The 17,172-nt window shown below is 39.2% G+C and overlaps 1 protein-coding gene across 1 annotated transcript in view; it reads left to right on the top strand.

Moving 5' to 3' along the window:
- The window catches only part of HEATR5B (HEAT repeat containing 5B), a 261,254-nt gene that overhangs the window by 129,182 nt on the left and 114,900 nt on the right, over positions 1–17,172 (top strand). The window contains exons 26-27 of the mRNA XM_053711883.1: positions 16,054–16,122; positions 16,215–16,394. Coding sequence (XP_053567858.1) covers positions 16,054–16,122; positions 16,215–16,394 — 249 coding nt within the window. The remainder of the gene's footprint in view (positions 1–16,053; positions 16,123–16,214; positions 16,395–17,172) is intronic.

Here is a 17,172-nt window from a genome sequence, read left to right as displayed (position 1 = left end):
GGAGATTGAACGCTTAATTTTCTCCAAGAGGGGTTTCTCTGATTCGGTCATAGATACCTTTATTCAGGCGCGTAAGCCTGTAACTAGGAAGATTTACCATAAGATATGGCACATATATCTTTCTTGGTGTGAATCCAGGGGCTACTCATGGAGTAAAGTTAGGATTCCCAGGATTTTGTCTTTTCTCCAAGAAGTATTGGAGAAGGGTTTATCGGCGAGTTCCCTAAAAGGTCAGATCTCTGCCTTATCTATTTTGTTGCACAAGCGTCTGGCAGATGTACCAGATATTCAATCTTTTTGTCGGGCTTTGATTTGAATCAGGTCTGTGTTTAATCCAATTGCTCTTCCATGGAGTTTGAATTTAGTTCTTAAAGTTCTTCTAGGGGTTCCGTTTGAACCTATGTATTCCATAGATATTACGTTGTTATCTTGGAAAGTTTTATTTCTTGTTGCTATTTCTTCTGCTCAACAAGTGTCTGAGTTTTCGGCATTACAATATTATTCACCTTACCTTATCTTTCATTCGGATACGATGGTTTTACGTACTAAGCTGGTTTTCTTCCTAAGGTTGTTGCAGACAAGAACATCAATCAGGAGATTGTTGTTCCTCCATTGTGTTCTAATCTTTCTTCTCGGACGGAACGTCTTCTGCAATTTGGATGTAGTCCGTGCTTTAATTTTTTATTTGCAAACGACTACGGACTTTCGTCAATCGTCTTTGCTATTTGTCATTTTTTCTGGAAAACGTAAGGGTCAGAAAGCTATGGCTACCTTTCTTTCTTTTTGGCTGAAGAGTATCATCCGTTTTGCATGTGAGACTGCTGGACAGCAGCCTCCTGTAAGAGTTACGGCTCATGGGCATTCAAAAATGCTGCTTCTGTTGAACAGATTTGCAAAGCTGCAAATTGGTCCTCTATTCACACTTTTTCTAAATGTTTACATATTTGATACCTTTGCTTCGGCTGAGGCTGTTTTTTGGAGAAAGGTTCTTCAAGCAGTGGTGCATTCTGTTTAGGCTCTCTGTCTTGTCCCTCCATTTTCATCCGTGTACTCTAGCTTTGGTATTGTATCCCACAAGTAAGGATGAAATCTGTGGACTCATCGTGTCTTTAAAAAGAAAAGAAAATTTATGCTTACCTAATAAATTTGTTTCTTTTTAGACACGATGAGTCCACGGCCCGCCCTGTTCTATGAGACAGGTTATTAATTTTGTAATAATATTTAACATTAGGGGAGTCAGGCTTTAAATCTCAATTTAAAGAAATCTAAGAATAATAATTTAACTTAGAAAGAACCTTATATGAAGGATAAAAGTGCAGACCCTTAAACTATCATAAACAACACGGTTAAAGAGAGACATTGTAAAAACATCATAAGTAACTACATATAAGACAGTGATTTCAGCACTTAATTTTTATTAGGTTCCAATAACCCAGCCAAACTTTAATATTTGGTGATAATCACAGTGCAGTATTGTTCTTGCAAGCATACAACAGGTGTAGGATCTACTGATAAGCTATGCATAAGAACCTCATCAAGATAGTACACAGAATGCGTTATGCCTTAAGTCTTGAAACATAAGTTGAAATATACAAAAAGAGTGTATTGTGCAAAGTTACCTCTAAACAAACAACACCTCCAGCAGAGGATGGCTATGCAAAATTGCACAAATCAGCCATCATAGTGAGCCATGAGGATCTATGTTTGTTGGCTACACCACCTTATGGAAGGTAAGTGAACACTGTAAATACAATTAAGATTGCAAACACAAGTAGGTAAAACAAATGTCATGTAAGTCATACTTTAAGCACATAGGTAGAGCATGCTCTAAAAAGTAAAATTGGACCAGGGGGTACCGGACAACACCTATTTCAGAGGGAACCACTATAATCAAATAGTATACGGTGTCATGAAATTAAAAGTATTAGGATCTATGTTCAGTCCCCCAGAACCAGGTCACAAAAATACCAGCAGAATAATTTGTTGCAACTGTGGATATAAATTGAACAAGCACATTTAGGCAAAATAACATGAACAGTGCCAGGGGTCTCCTATAAATGAATTGCGCTGTAATTACGTCCATTTGTTTTACCTACTTGTGTTTGTAATCTTATTTGTATTTACAGTGTTCACTTGCCTTCCATAAGGTGGTGTAGCCAACAAACATAGATCCTCATGGCTCACTATGATGGCTGATTTGTGCAATTTTGCATAGCCATCCTCTGGTGGAGGTGTTGTTTGTTTAGAGGTAACTTTGCACAATACACTCTTTTTGTATATTTCAAACTTATGTTTCAAGACTTAAGGCATAACGCATTCTGTGTACTATCTTGATGAGGTTCTTATGCATAGCTTATTATCAGTAGATCCTACACCTGTTGTATGTTGCAAGAACAATACTGCACTGTGATTATCACCAAATATTAAAGTTTGGCTGGGTTATTGGAACCTAATAAAAATTAAGTGCTGAAATCCCTGTCTAATGATGTTTCTACAATGTCTCTCTTTAACCGGGTTGTTTATTAATTTTGTAAACTTCAGACACCTCTGCACCTTGGCTTTTCCTTTCTCTTCCTAACTTCGGTCTAATGACTGGAGTAGGAGGGAAGGGAGGAGCTATATATACAGCTCTGCTGTGGTGCTCTTTGCCTCCTCCTGCTGACCAGGAGGCGTAATCCCACAAGTAAGGATGACATCCATGGACTCATCGTGTCTAAAAAGAAACAAATTTATCAGGTAAGCATACATTTTCTTTTTTTCTTTCATGATTTAGAAAGAGCATGCAATTTTAAACAACTTTCTACTTTACTTCTATGATCTAATTTGCTTCATTCTCGTGATATCCTTTGCTGAAAGCATATCTAGATAGGCTCACAAACTGCTGATTGGTAGCTGCACATAGATGCCTAATGTGATTGGCTCACCCATGTGAATTTCTATTTCTTCAACAAAGAATATCTAAAGAATGAAGCAAATTAGATAAAAAAATAGAATGTTGTTTAAAAGTGTATTCTCTATCTGAATCATGGAAGAATTTTTTTGGGTTTAGTGTCCCTTTAAATATTTATTTGAATGAATGAATTTTTCTCTTACTCTGAGAAAACTTGTGGTTCCATTAAGTATTTGTTTAACCATTTTGCAGTGGTTAAACACATAGGGCCAAATTACAAGTGGCACACTATTCATCGATTTCACTGACGCTCAAACACCACTGGAAGGAAACTTTTACTGTGTGTGGGTTAGCGCATGTATCACTTAAATTGTTTAAGCGCATGTGAAACCTGACGCTTGTTAACTTCATGACTTAAGAAATTGGGACCTTGTTAACTTCTCCCCGTAGACTTCACTGGAAGTTGCGCACTAATCCGACACCGTGTTAGACCTACAGCGCTAAACCCCAAGGTAGTTACTCACATTTACATTCCAATGTTCTTCACACCGAAGAACATTATTTTATTTATATATAGCTATATATATATATATATATATATATATATATATATATATATATATATATATATATATATATATATATATATATATATATATATATATATATAGAGAGAGAGAGAGAGATATTATATATATATATATATATATACACCTATATACCTATATAAATATATACAGATGTATATATATATATAGGAATATATATGTAAAAATACAAAGAACATTTTATACTATGTGAATAACATTGGAATGTAAAATATTTCCAGTAAATACACAGTAAAACACATGATAAAATATTACAATTTTATATATATATATATATATATACATACAGTGGATATAAAAGGTCTACACACCCCTGTTAACATGATTTTGAATGTGATTGCTTAATTCTGAACACAGCTACATCCCCAGTTATAAAAGGGTGTTCACACTTATGCAACCATATTATTTTAGTTTTTTATTTCCCTTTACCTAAAAGATTTCAGTTTGTTTTTCAATTGAGTTGTACAGTTTATAGGTCACATTAAAGGTGGAAAAAGTTCTGAAATGATTTGTCTCATTTTTTTTACATCACAGAAACGTGACATTTTAACAGGGGTGTGTAGACTTTTTATATCATATATATATATATATATATATATATATATATATATATATATATATGTATTTGCATTTTATTATTTCTTCTGTTATGTGTGATCAGTCCACGGGTCATCATTACTTCTGGGATATAACTCCTCCCCAACAGGAAATGCAAGAGGATTCACCCAGCAGAGCTGCATATAGCTCCTCCCCTCTACGTCAGTCCCAGTCATTCTCTTGCACCCAACGACTAGATAGGATGTGTGAGAGGACTATGGTGATTATACTTAGTTTTTATGACTTCAATCAAAAGTTTGTTATTTTAAAATAGCACCGGAGCGTGTTATTACTTCTCTGGCAGAGTTTGAGGAAGAATCTGTCAGAGTTTTTTACTATGATTTTAACCGGAGTAGTTAAGATCATATTGCTGTTCTCGGCCATCTGAGGGAGGTAAAGGCTTCAGATCAGGGGACAGCGGGCAGAGGAATCTGCATTGAGGTATGTAGCAGTTTTTATTTTCTGAATGGAATTGATGAGAAAATCCTGCCATACCGTTAAAATGACATGTATGTATACACTTCAGTATTCTGGGGATGGTATTTCACCGGAACTACTCTGTTAAAGGTCACTAATCCTTTTTAATAACTATTTATCATGTTAAACGTTTTTGCTGGAATGTAGAATCGTTTACATTGCTGAGGTACTGTGTGAATAAATATTTGGGCATTATTTTCCACTTGGCAGTTTTTTTGCTTTATTTGTGACAGTTTCGTTTCTCTTCACTGCTGTGTGGGAGAGGGAGGGGCCGTTTTGGCGCTCTTTGCTACGCATCAAAAAATACCAGTCAGTTACTTTTATTTTTCCTGCATGATCCGGTTCATCTCTGATAGATCTCAGGGGTCTTCAAACTTCTTTGAAGGGAGGTAAATTCTCTCAGCAGAGCTGTGAGAATTCTTATAGTGACTGTGAATAAAAACGTTGCTTTGTATTTTTTATGTCAAATTTAATTATTGTTATTTTACTAATGGGAACAAACCTTTGCTAAAAGTTTTGTTGTTTTAAAGTTTGATGCTATAACTGTTTTTCAGTTCACTATTTCAACTGTCATTTAATCGTTAGTACCTCTTTGAGGCACAGTACGTTTTTTTGCTAAAAAAGATTATAACCAAGTTGTAAGTTTTTTGCTAGTGTGTTAAACATGTCTGACTCAGAGGAAGATATCTGTGTCATTTGTTCCAATGCCAAGGTGGAGCCCAATAGAAATTTATGTACTAACTGTATTGATGCTACTTTAAATAAAAGTCAATCTGTACAATGTGAACAAATTTCACCAAACAGCGAGGGGAGAGTTATGCCGACTAACTCGCCTCACGCGGCAGTACCTGCATCTCCCGCCCGGGAGGTGCGTGATATTTTGGCGCCTAGTACATCTGGGCGGCCATTACAGATAACATTACAAGATATGGCTACTGTTATGACTGAAGTTTTGTCTAAATTACCAGAACTAAGAGGCAAGCGTGATCACTCTGGGGTGAGAACAGAGTGCGCTGACAATGCTAGGGCCATGTCTGATACTGCGTCACAGCTCGCAGAGCATGAGGACGGAGAGCTTCATTCTGTGGGTGACGGTTCTGATCCAAACAGATTGGACTCAGATATTTCAAATTTTAAATTTAAATTGGAGAACCTCCGTGTATTACTAGGGGAGGTCTTAGCAGCTCTCAACGATTGTAACACCGTTGCAATACCAGAGAAACTGTGTAGGTTGGATAAATACTTTGCGGTACCGGCGAGTACTGACGTTTTTCCTATACCTAAGAGACTAACTGAAATTGTTACTAAGGAGTGGGATAGACCCGGTGTGCCGTTCTCACCCCCTCCAATATTTAGAAAGATGTTTCCAATAGACGCCACCACTCGGGACTTATGGCAAACGGTCCCCAAGGTGGAGGGAGCAGTTTCTACTTTAGCTAAGCGTACCACTATCCCGGTGGAGGATAGCTGTGCTTTCTCAGATCCAATGGATAAAAAATTAGAGGGTTACCTTAAGAAAATGTTTGTTCAACAAGGTTTTATATTACAACCCCTTGCATGTATTGCGCCGATTACGGCTGCGGCAGCATTTTGGATTGAGTCGCTTGAAGAGAACCTTAGTTCATCTACGCTAGACGACATTACGGACAGGCTTAGAGTCCTTAAACTAGCTAATTCCTTCATTTCGGAGGCCGTAGTACATTTAACCAAACTTACGGCTAAGAACTCAGGATTCGCCATACAGGCACGTAGGGCGCTGTGGCTAAAATCCTGGTCAGCTGATGTTACTTCTAAGTCCAAATTACTTAATATACCTTTCAAGGGGCAGTCTTTATTTGGGCCCGGTTTGAAAGAGATTATCGCTGACATTACAGGAGGTAAGGGCCACGCCCTACCTCAAGACAAAGCCAAAGCTAAGGCTAGACAGTCTAATTTTCGTCCCTTTCGGAACTTTAAAACAGGAGCAGCATCAACCTCCACTGCACCAAAACAGGAAGGAGCTGTTGCTCGTTACAGGCAAGGCTGGAAGCCTAACCAGTCCTGGAACAAGAGCAAGCAGGCCAGGAAACCTGCTGCTGCCCCAAAGACAGCATGAACCGAGAGCCCCCGATCCGGGACCGGATCTAGTGGGGGGCAGACTCTCTCTCTTCGCCCAGGCCTGGGCAAGAGATGTTCAGGATCCCTGGGCTCTAGAGATCATATCGCAGGGATACCTTCTAGACTTCAAATTATCTCCCCCAAGAGGGAGATTTCATCTGTCAAGGTTGTCAACAAACCAGATAAAGAAAGAAGCGTTTCTACGCTGCGTACAAGATCTGTTATTAATGGGAGTGATCCATCCGGTTCCGCGGTCGGAACAAGGACAAGGGTTCTACTCAAACCTGTTTGTGGTTCCCAAAAAAGAGGGAACTTTCAGGCCAATCTTAGATTTAAAGACTCTAAACAAATTCCTAAGAGTTCCATCGTTCAAAATGGAAACTATTCGGACAATCTTACCCATGATCCAAGAGGGTCAGTACATGACCACAGTGGATTTAAAGGATGCTTACCTTCACATACCGATCCACAAAGATCATCACCGGTATCTAAGGTTTGCCTTCTTAGACAGGCACTACCAGTTTGTAGCTCTTCCATTCGGATTGGCTACGGCTCCAAGAATCTTCACAAAGGTTCTGGGTGCCCTTCTAGCGGTACTAAGACCGCGAGGGATTTCGGTAGCTCCGTACCTAGACGACATTCTAATTCAAGCTTCAAGCTTTCAAACTGCCAAGTCTCATACAGAGTTAGTTCTGGCATTTCTAAGGTCGCATGGATGGAAAGTGAACGAAAAGAAGAGTTCTCTCTTTCCTCTCACAAGAGTTCCATTCTTGGGGACTCTTATAGATTCTGTAGAAATGAAGATTTACCTGACAGAAGACAGGTTAACAAAGCTTCAAAATGCATGCCGCGTCCTTCATTCCATTCAACACCCGTCAGTAGCTCAATGCATGGAGGTGATCGGCTTAATGGTAGCGGCAATGGACATAGTACCTTTTGCACGCCTACACCTCAGACCGCTGCAATTATGCATGCTAAGTCAGTGGAATGGGGATTACTCAGATTTGTCCCCTACTCTGAATCTGAATCAAGAGACCAGAAATTCTCTTCTATGGTGGCTTTATCGGCCACACCTGTCCAGGGGGATGCCATTCAGCAGGCCAGACTGGACAATTGTAACAACAGACGCCAGCCTACTAGGTTGGGGCGCTGTCTGGAATTCTCTGAAGGCTCAGGGACTATGGAATCAGGAGGAGAGTCTCCTTCCAATAAACATTCTGGAATTGAGAGCAGTTCTCAATGCCCTTCTGGCTTGGCCCCAGTTAACAACTCGGGGGTTCATCAGGTTTCAGTCGGACAACATCACGACTGTAGCTTACATCAACCATCAGGGAGGGACAAGAAGCTCCCTAGCAATGATGGAAGTATCAAAGATAATTCGCTGGGCAGAGTCTCACTCTTGCCACCTGTCAGCAATCCACATCCCGGGAGTGGAGAACTGGGAGGCGGATTTCTTGAGTCGCCAGACTTTTCATCCGGGGGAGTGGGAACTTCATCCGGAGGTCTTTGCCCAAATACTTCGACGTTGGGGCAAACCAGAGATAGATCTCATGGCGTCTCGCCAGAACGCCAAACTTCCTCGCTACGGGTCCAGATCCAGGGATCCGGGAGCAGTTCTGATAGATGCTTTGACAGCACCTTGGAACTTCAGGATGGCTTATGTGTTTCCACCCTTCCCGCTGCTTCCTCGATTGATTGCCAAAATCAAACAGGAGAGAGCATCAGTAATTCTAATAGCACCTGCATGGCCACGCAGGACTTGGTATGCAGATCTAGTGGACATGTCATCCTGTCCGCCTTGGTCTCTACCTCTAAGACAGGACCTTCTGATACAGGGTCCATTCAAACATCAAAATCTAACTTCTCTGAAGCTGACTGCTTGGAAATTGAACGCTTGATTTTATCAAAACGTGGTTTTTCTGAGTCGGTTATTGATACCCTAATTCAGGCTAGGAAGCCTGTTACCAGAAGGATTTACCATAAAATATGGCGGAAATACCTATACTGGTGCGAATCCAAAGGTTACTCCTGGAGTAAGGTTAGGATCGCTAGGATACTGTCTTTTCTACAAGAAGGTTTAGAAAAGGGTTTATCAGCTAGTTCATTAAAGGGACAGATTTCAGCTCTGTCCATCTTGTTACACAGACGTCTGTCAGAAAATCCAGACGTCCAGTCCTTTTGTCAGGCTTTAGCTAGGATCAAGCCTGTGTTTAAAGCTGTTGCTCCACCATGGAGTTTAAACTTAGTTCTTAACGTTTTACAGGGTGTTCCGTTTGAACCCCTTCATTCCATTGATATAAAAATGTTATCTTGGAAAGTTCTGTTTTTAATGGCTATTTCCTCGGCTCGAAGAGTCTCTGAGTTATCAGCCTTACATTGTGATTCCCCTTATCTGATTTTTCACTCAGACAAGGTAGTTCTGCGTACTAAACCTGGGTTCTTACCTAAGGTAGTCACTAACAGGAACATCAATCAAGAGATTGTTGTCCCATCCTTGTGTCCAAATCCTTCTTCAAAGAAGGAACGTCTTTTACACAATCTGGATGTAGTTCGTGCCCTCAAGTTCTACTTGCAGGCAACTAAAGATTTTCGCCAAACTTCTTCCTTGTTTGTCGTTTACTCTGGACAGAGGAGAGGTCAAAAAGCTTCTGCTACCTCTCTCTCTTTTTGGCTTCGTAGCATAATACGTTTAGCCTATGAGACTGCTGGACAGCAGCCTCCTGAAAGAATTACAGCTCACTCCACTAGAGCTGTGGCTTCCACTTGGGCCTTTAAGAATGAGGCCTCTGTTGAACAGATTTGCAAGGCTGCAACTTGGTCTTCACTTCATACTTTTTCCAAATTTTACAAATTTGACACTTTTGCTTCTTCGGAGGCTATTTTTGGGAGAAAGGTTCTTCAGGCAGTGGTTCCTTCTGTATAATGAGCCTGCCTTTCCCTCCCGTCATCCGTGTACTTTTGCTTTGGTATTGGTATCCCAGAAGTAATGATGACCCGTGGACTGATCACACATAACAGAAGAAAACATAATTTATGCTTACCTGATAAATTCCTTTCTTCTGTTGTGTGATCAGTCCACGGCCCGCCCTGTTTTTAAGGCAGGTAAATATCTTTTAAATTATACTCCAGTCACCACTTCACCCTTGGTTACTCCTTTCTCGTTGATTCTTGGTCGAATGACTGGGACTGACGTAGAGGGGAGGAGCTATATGCAGCTCTGCTGGGTGAATCCTCTTGCATTTCCTGTTGGGGAGGAGTTATATCCCAGAAGTAATGATGACCCGTGGACTGATCACACAACAGAAGAAAGGAATTTATCAGGTAAGCATAAATTATGTTTTTATAATGTGTTTTACTGTTTGTGTGTATATATATATATATATATATATATATATATATATATATACACAAACACCTTATTTTAAGGTATTTATGTTGTTTGTTGCACTTTTTTTTATCTCTTTCTTTATACTAGGTCACCACTCATGACCCTCTCTAACAATAAAGAGGGCCACTTGTAATCTGACCCAATGTAAACAAGCTATTTCTTTCATGTAATTAGCAAGAGTCCATGAGCTAGTGACGTATGGGATATACATTCCTACCAGGAGGGGCAAAGTTTCCCAAACCTTAAAATGCCTATAAATACACCCCTCACCACACCCACAATTCAGTTTTACAAACTTTGCCTCCTATGGAGGTGGTGAAGTAAGTTTGTGCTAGATTCTACGTTGATATGCGCTCCGCAGCAGGTTGGAGCCCGGTTTTCCTCTCAGCGTGCAGTGAATGTCAGAGGGATGTGAGGAGAGTATTGCCTATTTGAATGCAATGATCTCCTTCTACGGGGTCTATTTCATAGGTTCTCTGTTATCGGTCGTAGAGATTCATCTCTTACCTCCCTTTACAGATCGACGATATACTCATATATATACCATTACCTCTGCTGATTTTCGTTTCAGTACTGGTTTGGCTTTCTACAACATGTAGATGAGTGTCCTGGGGTAAGTAAGTAAGCTTATTTTCTGTGACACTCTAAGCTATGGTTAGGCACTTTTTTATAAAGTTCTAAATATATGTATTCAAACATTTATTTGCCTTGACTCAGGATGTTCAACATTCCTTATTTTCAGACAGTCAGTTTCATACTTGGGATAAATGCATTTGTTTCAATCATTTTTTCTTACCTTAAAAAATTTGACTTTTTCCCTGTGGGCTGTTAGGCTCGCGGGGGCTGAAAATGCTTCATTTTATTGCGTCATTCTTGGCGCGGACTTTTTTGGCGCAAAATTTTTTTTCTGTTTCCGGCGTCATACGTGTCGCCAGAAGTTGCGTCATTTTTTGACGTTTTTTTGCGTCAAAAGTGTCGGCGTTCCGGATGTGGCGTCATTTTTGGCGCCAAAAGCATTTAGGCGCCAAATAATGTGGGCGTCTTTTTTGGCGCTAAAAAATATGGGCGTCATTTTTGTCTCCACATTATTTAAGTCTCATTATTTATTGCTTCTGGTTGCTAGAAGCTTGTTCACTGGCATTTTTTTCCCATTCCTGAAACTGTCATTTAAGGAATTTGATCAATTTTGCTTTATATGTTGTTTTTTCTTTTACATATTGCAAGATGTTCCACGTTGCAACTGAGTCAGAAGATACTTCAGGAAAATCGCTGCCCAGTGCTGGAGCTACCAAGCTAAGTGTATCTGCTATAAACTTTTGGTATCTGTTTCTCCAGCTGTTTGTATTGCATGTCATGACAAACTTATTAATGCAGATAAAATTTCCTTTAGTACTGTTACATTACCTGTTGCTGTTCCGTCAACATCTAATTTTCAGAGTGTTCCTGATAACATAAGAGATTTTATTTTTTAAATCCATTAAGAAGGCTATGTCTGTTATTTCTCCTTCTAGTATACATAAAAGTCTTTTAAAACTTCTCTTTTTTCAGATGAATTTTTAAATGAACATCATCATTCTGATACTAATAATGGTTCTTCTGGTTCAGAGGTTTCTGTCTCAGAGGTTGATGCTGATAAATCTTTGTATTTGTTCAAGATGGAATTTATTCGTTCTTTACTTAAAGAAGTATTAATTGCATTAGAAATAGAGGATTCTGGTCCTCTTGATACTAAATCTAAACGTTTAAATAAGGTTTTTAAATCTCCTGTAGTTATTCCAGAAGTGTTTTCTCTCCCTGGTGCTATTTCTGAAGTAATTCCAGGGAATGGAATAATTTGGGTAATTCATTTACTCCTTCTAAACGTTTAAGCAATTATATCCTGTGCCATCTGGCAGATTAGAGTTTTGGGACAAAATCTCTAAGGTTAATGGGGCTGTCTCTACTCCTGCTAAACGTACTACTATTCCTTAGCGGATGTTGCTGCAGCTTCAACTTTTTGGTTAGAAGCTTTAGCGCAACAAGTAACATATCATAATTTTATAGCATTATTATTTTTCTATAACATGCTAATAATTTTATTTGTGATACCATCTTTTGATATCATTAGAGATGATGTCAGGTATATGTCTCTAGCTATTTTAGCTAGAAAAGCTTTATGGCTTAAAACTTGGAATGCTGATATGTCTTCTAAGTCAACTTTGCTTTCCCTTTCTTTCCAGGGTAATAAATTATTCGATTTTCAGTTGGATTCTATTATCTCAACTGTTACTGGAGGGAAGGGAACTTTTTTACCAAAGGATAAAAAATCTAAAGTAAATTTAGGTCTAATAATCCATTTTTCGTTCCTTTCCTCACAACAAGGAACAAAAGCCTGATCCTTCATCCTCAGGAGCGGTTTCAGTTTGGAAACCATTTCCAGTTTGGAATATATCCAAGCCTTATAGAAACCTATAGCCAGCTCCTAAATACCCATGAAGGTGCGGCCCTCATTCCAGCTCAGCTGGTATGGGGCAGTTTACGTTTTCTTCAAGGAAATTTGGATCAATTCCGTTCACAATCTCTAGTTTCAGAACATTGTTTCAGAAAGGTACAGAATTGGCTTCAGTTAAGGCCTCCTGCAAAGAGATTTTTTTTTCTTTCCCGTGTCCCATTAAACACAGCAAAGGCTCAGCATTTCTGAAATGTGTTTCAGATCTAGAGTTGGCTGGAGTAATTATGCCAGTTCTGGAACAGGGGCTGGGGTTTTATTCCATCTCTTCATTGTACCAAAGAAGGTCAATTCCTTCAGACCAGTTCCGGTTCTATCTATATTGAATCGTTATGTAAGGATACCAACATTCAAGATGGTAACTGTAGGACTATCCTGCCTTTTGTTTAGCAAGGGCATTATATGTCTACAATAGATTTACAGGATGTATATCTGCATATTCAGATTCATCCAGATCACTTTTAGTTTCTGAGATTCTCTTTTTAGACAAGCATTACCAGTTTTGTGGCTCTACCGTTTGGCCTAGCGTCAGCTCCAAGAATTTTTTTCAAAGGTTCTCGGTGCCCTTCTGTCTGTAATCAGAGAACAGGGTTTTGGTATTTCCTTATTTGGACGATATCTTGGTACTTGCTCAGTCTTCACATTTTCGCAGAATCTCATACGAATCGACTTGTGTTGTTTCTTCAAGATCATGGTTGGAGGATCAATTTACCATTCAGTTCATTGTTTCCTCAGACAAGGGTAACCTTTTTAGGTTTCCAGATAGATTCAGTGTCTATGACTCTGTCCTTGTCAGATAAGAGAAGTTTAACATTGATATCAGCTTGTCAAAACCTTCAGTCACAATCATTCCCTTTGGTAGCCTTATGCATGGAAATTTTAGGTCTTAGGACTGCCGCATCGGATGCGATCTCCTTTGCTCGTTTTCACATGCGACCTCTTCAGCTCTGTATGCTGAACCAGTGGTGCAGGGATTACACAAAGATATCTCAATTAATATCTTTAAACCGATTATACGACACTCTCTGACATGGTGGACAGTTCACCATCGTTTAGTTCAGGGGGCTTCTTTGTTCTTCCGACCTGGCCTATAATCTCAACAGATGCAAGTCTTACAGGTTGGGGAGCTGTGTGGGGGTCTCTGACGGCACAAGGGGTTTGGGAATCTCAGGAGGTGAGATTACCAATCAATATTTTGAACTCCGTGCAATTTTCAGAGCTCTTCAGTCTTGGCCTTTTCTGAAGAGAGAGTTGTTCATTTGTTTTCAGATAGATAATGTCACAGCTGTGGCATACATCAATCATCAAGGAGGGACTCACAATCCTCTGGCTATGAAAGAAGTATCTCGAATTTTGGTTTGGGCGGAATCCAGCTCCTGTCTAATCTCTGCGGTTCATATCCCAGGTATAGACAATTGGGAAGCGGATTATCTCAGTCGCCAAACGTTGCATCCGGGCGAATGGTCTCTTCACCCAGAGGTATTTCTTCAGATTGTTCAAATGTGGGAACTCCCAGAAATAGATCTGATGGCTTCTCATCTAAACAAGAAACTTCCCTGGTATCTGTCCAGATCCCGGGATCCTCGGGCGGAAGCAGTGGATACATTATCACTTCCTTGGAAGTATCATCCTGCCTATATCTTTCCGCCTCTAGTTCTTCTTCCAAGAGTATTCTCCAAGATTCTAAAGGAATGCTCGTTTATCCTGCTGGTAGCTCCAGCATGGCCTCAAAGGTTTTGGTATGCGGATCTTGTCCGGATGGCCTCTTGCCAGCTGTGGACTCTTCCGTTAAGACCAGACTTTCTGTCGCAAGGTCCTTTTTTCCATCAGGATCTCAAATCCTTAAATTTTAAGGTATGGAGTTTGAACGCTTGATTCTTGGTCAAAGAAGGTTTCTCTGACTCTGTGATTAATACTATGTGACAGGCTCGTAAATCTGTATCTAGAGAGATATATTATAGAGTCTGGAAGACTTATATTTCTTAGTGTCTTTCTCATCATTTTTTCTTGGCATTCTTTTTGAATACCGAGAATTTTTCAGTTTCTTCAGGATGGTTTAGATAAAGGTTTGTCCGCAAGTTCCTTGAAAGGACAAATCTCTGCTCTTTCTGTTCCTTTTTCACAGAAGGATTGCTAATCTTCCTGATATTTCATTGTTTTGTACAAGCTTTGGTTCGTATAAAACCTGTCATTAAGTCAATTTCTCCTCCTTGGAGTTTGAATTTGGTTCTGGGGGCTTTTCAAGCTCCTCCTTTTGAACCCATGCATTCTTTGGTCGTTATTTTACTTTCTTGGAAAGTTTTGTTTCTTTTGGCCATCTCTTCTGCCAGAAGAGTCTCTGAATTATCTGCTCTTTCTTGTGAGTCTCCTTTTCTGATTTTTCATCAGGATAGGGCGGTGCTGCGAACTTCTTTTGAATTTTTTTACCTAAGGTTGTGAATTCTAACAACCTTAGTGGAGAAATTGTGGTTCCTTCATTATGTCCTAATCCTATGAATTCTAAGGAGAAATCATTGCATTCTTTGGATGCTGTTAGAGCTTTGTATTATTATGTTTAAGCTACTAAGTCTTTCCGAAAGACTTCTAGTCTATTTGTCATCTTTTCCGGTTCTAGAAAAGGCCAGAAAGCTTCTGCCATTTCTTTGGCATCTTGGTTGAAATCTTTATTTCATCATGCCTATGTCGAGTCGGGTAAAATTCCGCCTCGAAGGATTACAGTTCATTCTACTAGGTAAGTTTCTACTTCCTGGGCATTTAGGAATGAAGCTTCGATTGATCAGATTTGCAAAGCAGCAACTTGGTCCTCTTTGCATATTTTTTCTAAATTCTACCATTTTGATGTGTTTTCTTCTTCTGAAGCAGTTTTTGGTAGAAAAGTACTTCAGGCAGTGGTTTCAGTTTGAATCTTCTGCTTATGTTTTTCATTAAACTTTTATTTTGGGTGTGGATTATTTTCAGCAGGAATTGGCTGTCTTTATTTTATCCCTCCCTCTCTAGTGACTCTTGTGTGGAAGATCCACATCTTGGGTAGTCATTATCCCATACGTCACTAGCTCTTGGACTCTTGCTAATTACATGAAAGAAAACATAATTTATGTAAGAACTTACCTGATAAATTCATTTCTTTCATATTAGCAAGAGTCCATGAGGCCCGCCCTTTTTTGTGGTGGTTATGATTTTTTTATATAAAGCACAATTATTCCAATTCCTTATTTTATATGCTTTCGCACTTTTTTCTTATCACCCCACTTCTTGGCTATTCGTTAAACTGAATTGTGGGTGTGGTGAGGGGTGTATTTATAGGCATTTTAAGGTTTGGGAAACTTTGCCCCTCCTGGTAGGAATGTATATCCCATACGTCACTAGCTCATGGACTCTTGCTAATATGAAAGAAATGAATTTATCAGGTAAGTTCTTACATAAATTATGTTTTTTGTTGCATCCCATACAGTAATGATAGAGTTCATAAGAATGTGTAATATATATGAATTTCTTATTCTGTCTGTAGGTTGGAGCTGCATTAAGACCTGCCTTTTCACAAGATACCCCTTCAGACATCACTGCTAAGGCCTGCCAGGTATATAAATGTCCGATTGTTTACTGCCACAGTTGTAAATAAGTCCCCTACATAAGAAGCATTTTCAGTGGAATGACTGTCGTTTTTGCCAGGTGTGCAGTGCCTGGATAGGAAGCAGGGTTGTAAGTGACCTGAATGATCTGCGTCGTGTGCACAACTTGTTGGTCTCATCTCTGGACAAGGTGCAAGCAGGGAAGGGAACATCCAGTCCACTTTACCGTGAAAGTGCTGTTACTATGGAAAAGCTAGCTGTATTGAAAGCCTGGGCAGAAGTAAGTGCAATCTTCTCATACTAAAGAGTATGCATGATTTATACCGATAAGTGTTATAATAATATGCTCTAATTTGCATTTTATTATTACATTAATTCTCATTAACTGTTTTTATCCACTGCAAAGGTGTCCATAAAGCCCCATTCCTCAGCAGGCGATAGCTTGTGATTGGCAGCTTTGTTCATATGCCATTTCTGATTGGATCACCACCAGTGTTCTGCACAGTGACTGGCCTTGAGGTTCTTGTGCTCAGTTTTAGCAGGGGTTAAGGGACCACTCAATACAGTAGACTTGCATAATTTATTAGTGCATAATGAAAAGACATTGCAATAACACTTACTCTAAATTTCAAACAAGCAATAGAATTAAATTGGAAAGTGTCTTAAAACAGCATGTTCTTTCTGAATCATAATAGTTTTGACTTGAGTGTCCCTTTAAGCAGACATTGGTCAATCACAAACCTTTAGAGAAAAAATTTTATCAGATGATTGATGTACAAAAATACAGATAGACTTTAATGGTGTTTTTTTTGTTGATAATCATTTGATAGGTTTCTAAAAGTGTCACCAACCCCATAGTTTACAATGAGATTGTGTTTAATGAAGTGTAATATTGGTGTTTCACTAAGAGAAAAATGGACAGTAAAGTAATTTATTTATTTTTAATGTTTTTTTGTGGAGTTAAAGCTGAACAAGTTTATATTAAAATGTTTTTAAAATATAGTAAAAATATTTTAATAAATTCATTCTGATGCTATAAGTGTAAGTCTTTTGAAATG

The sequence above is a fragment of the Bombina bombina genome, chromosome 4 (assembly GCF_027579735.1).
Source record: "Bombina bombina isolate aBomBom1 chromosome 4, aBomBom1.pri, whole genome shotgun sequence".
Lineage (NCBI taxonomy): Eukaryota > Metazoa > Chordata > Amphibia > Anura > Bombinatoridae > Bombina > Bombina bombina.
Note: the sequence above shows the minus strand (reverse complement) of the source record. Positions and strands in the feature narration are given on the sequence as shown.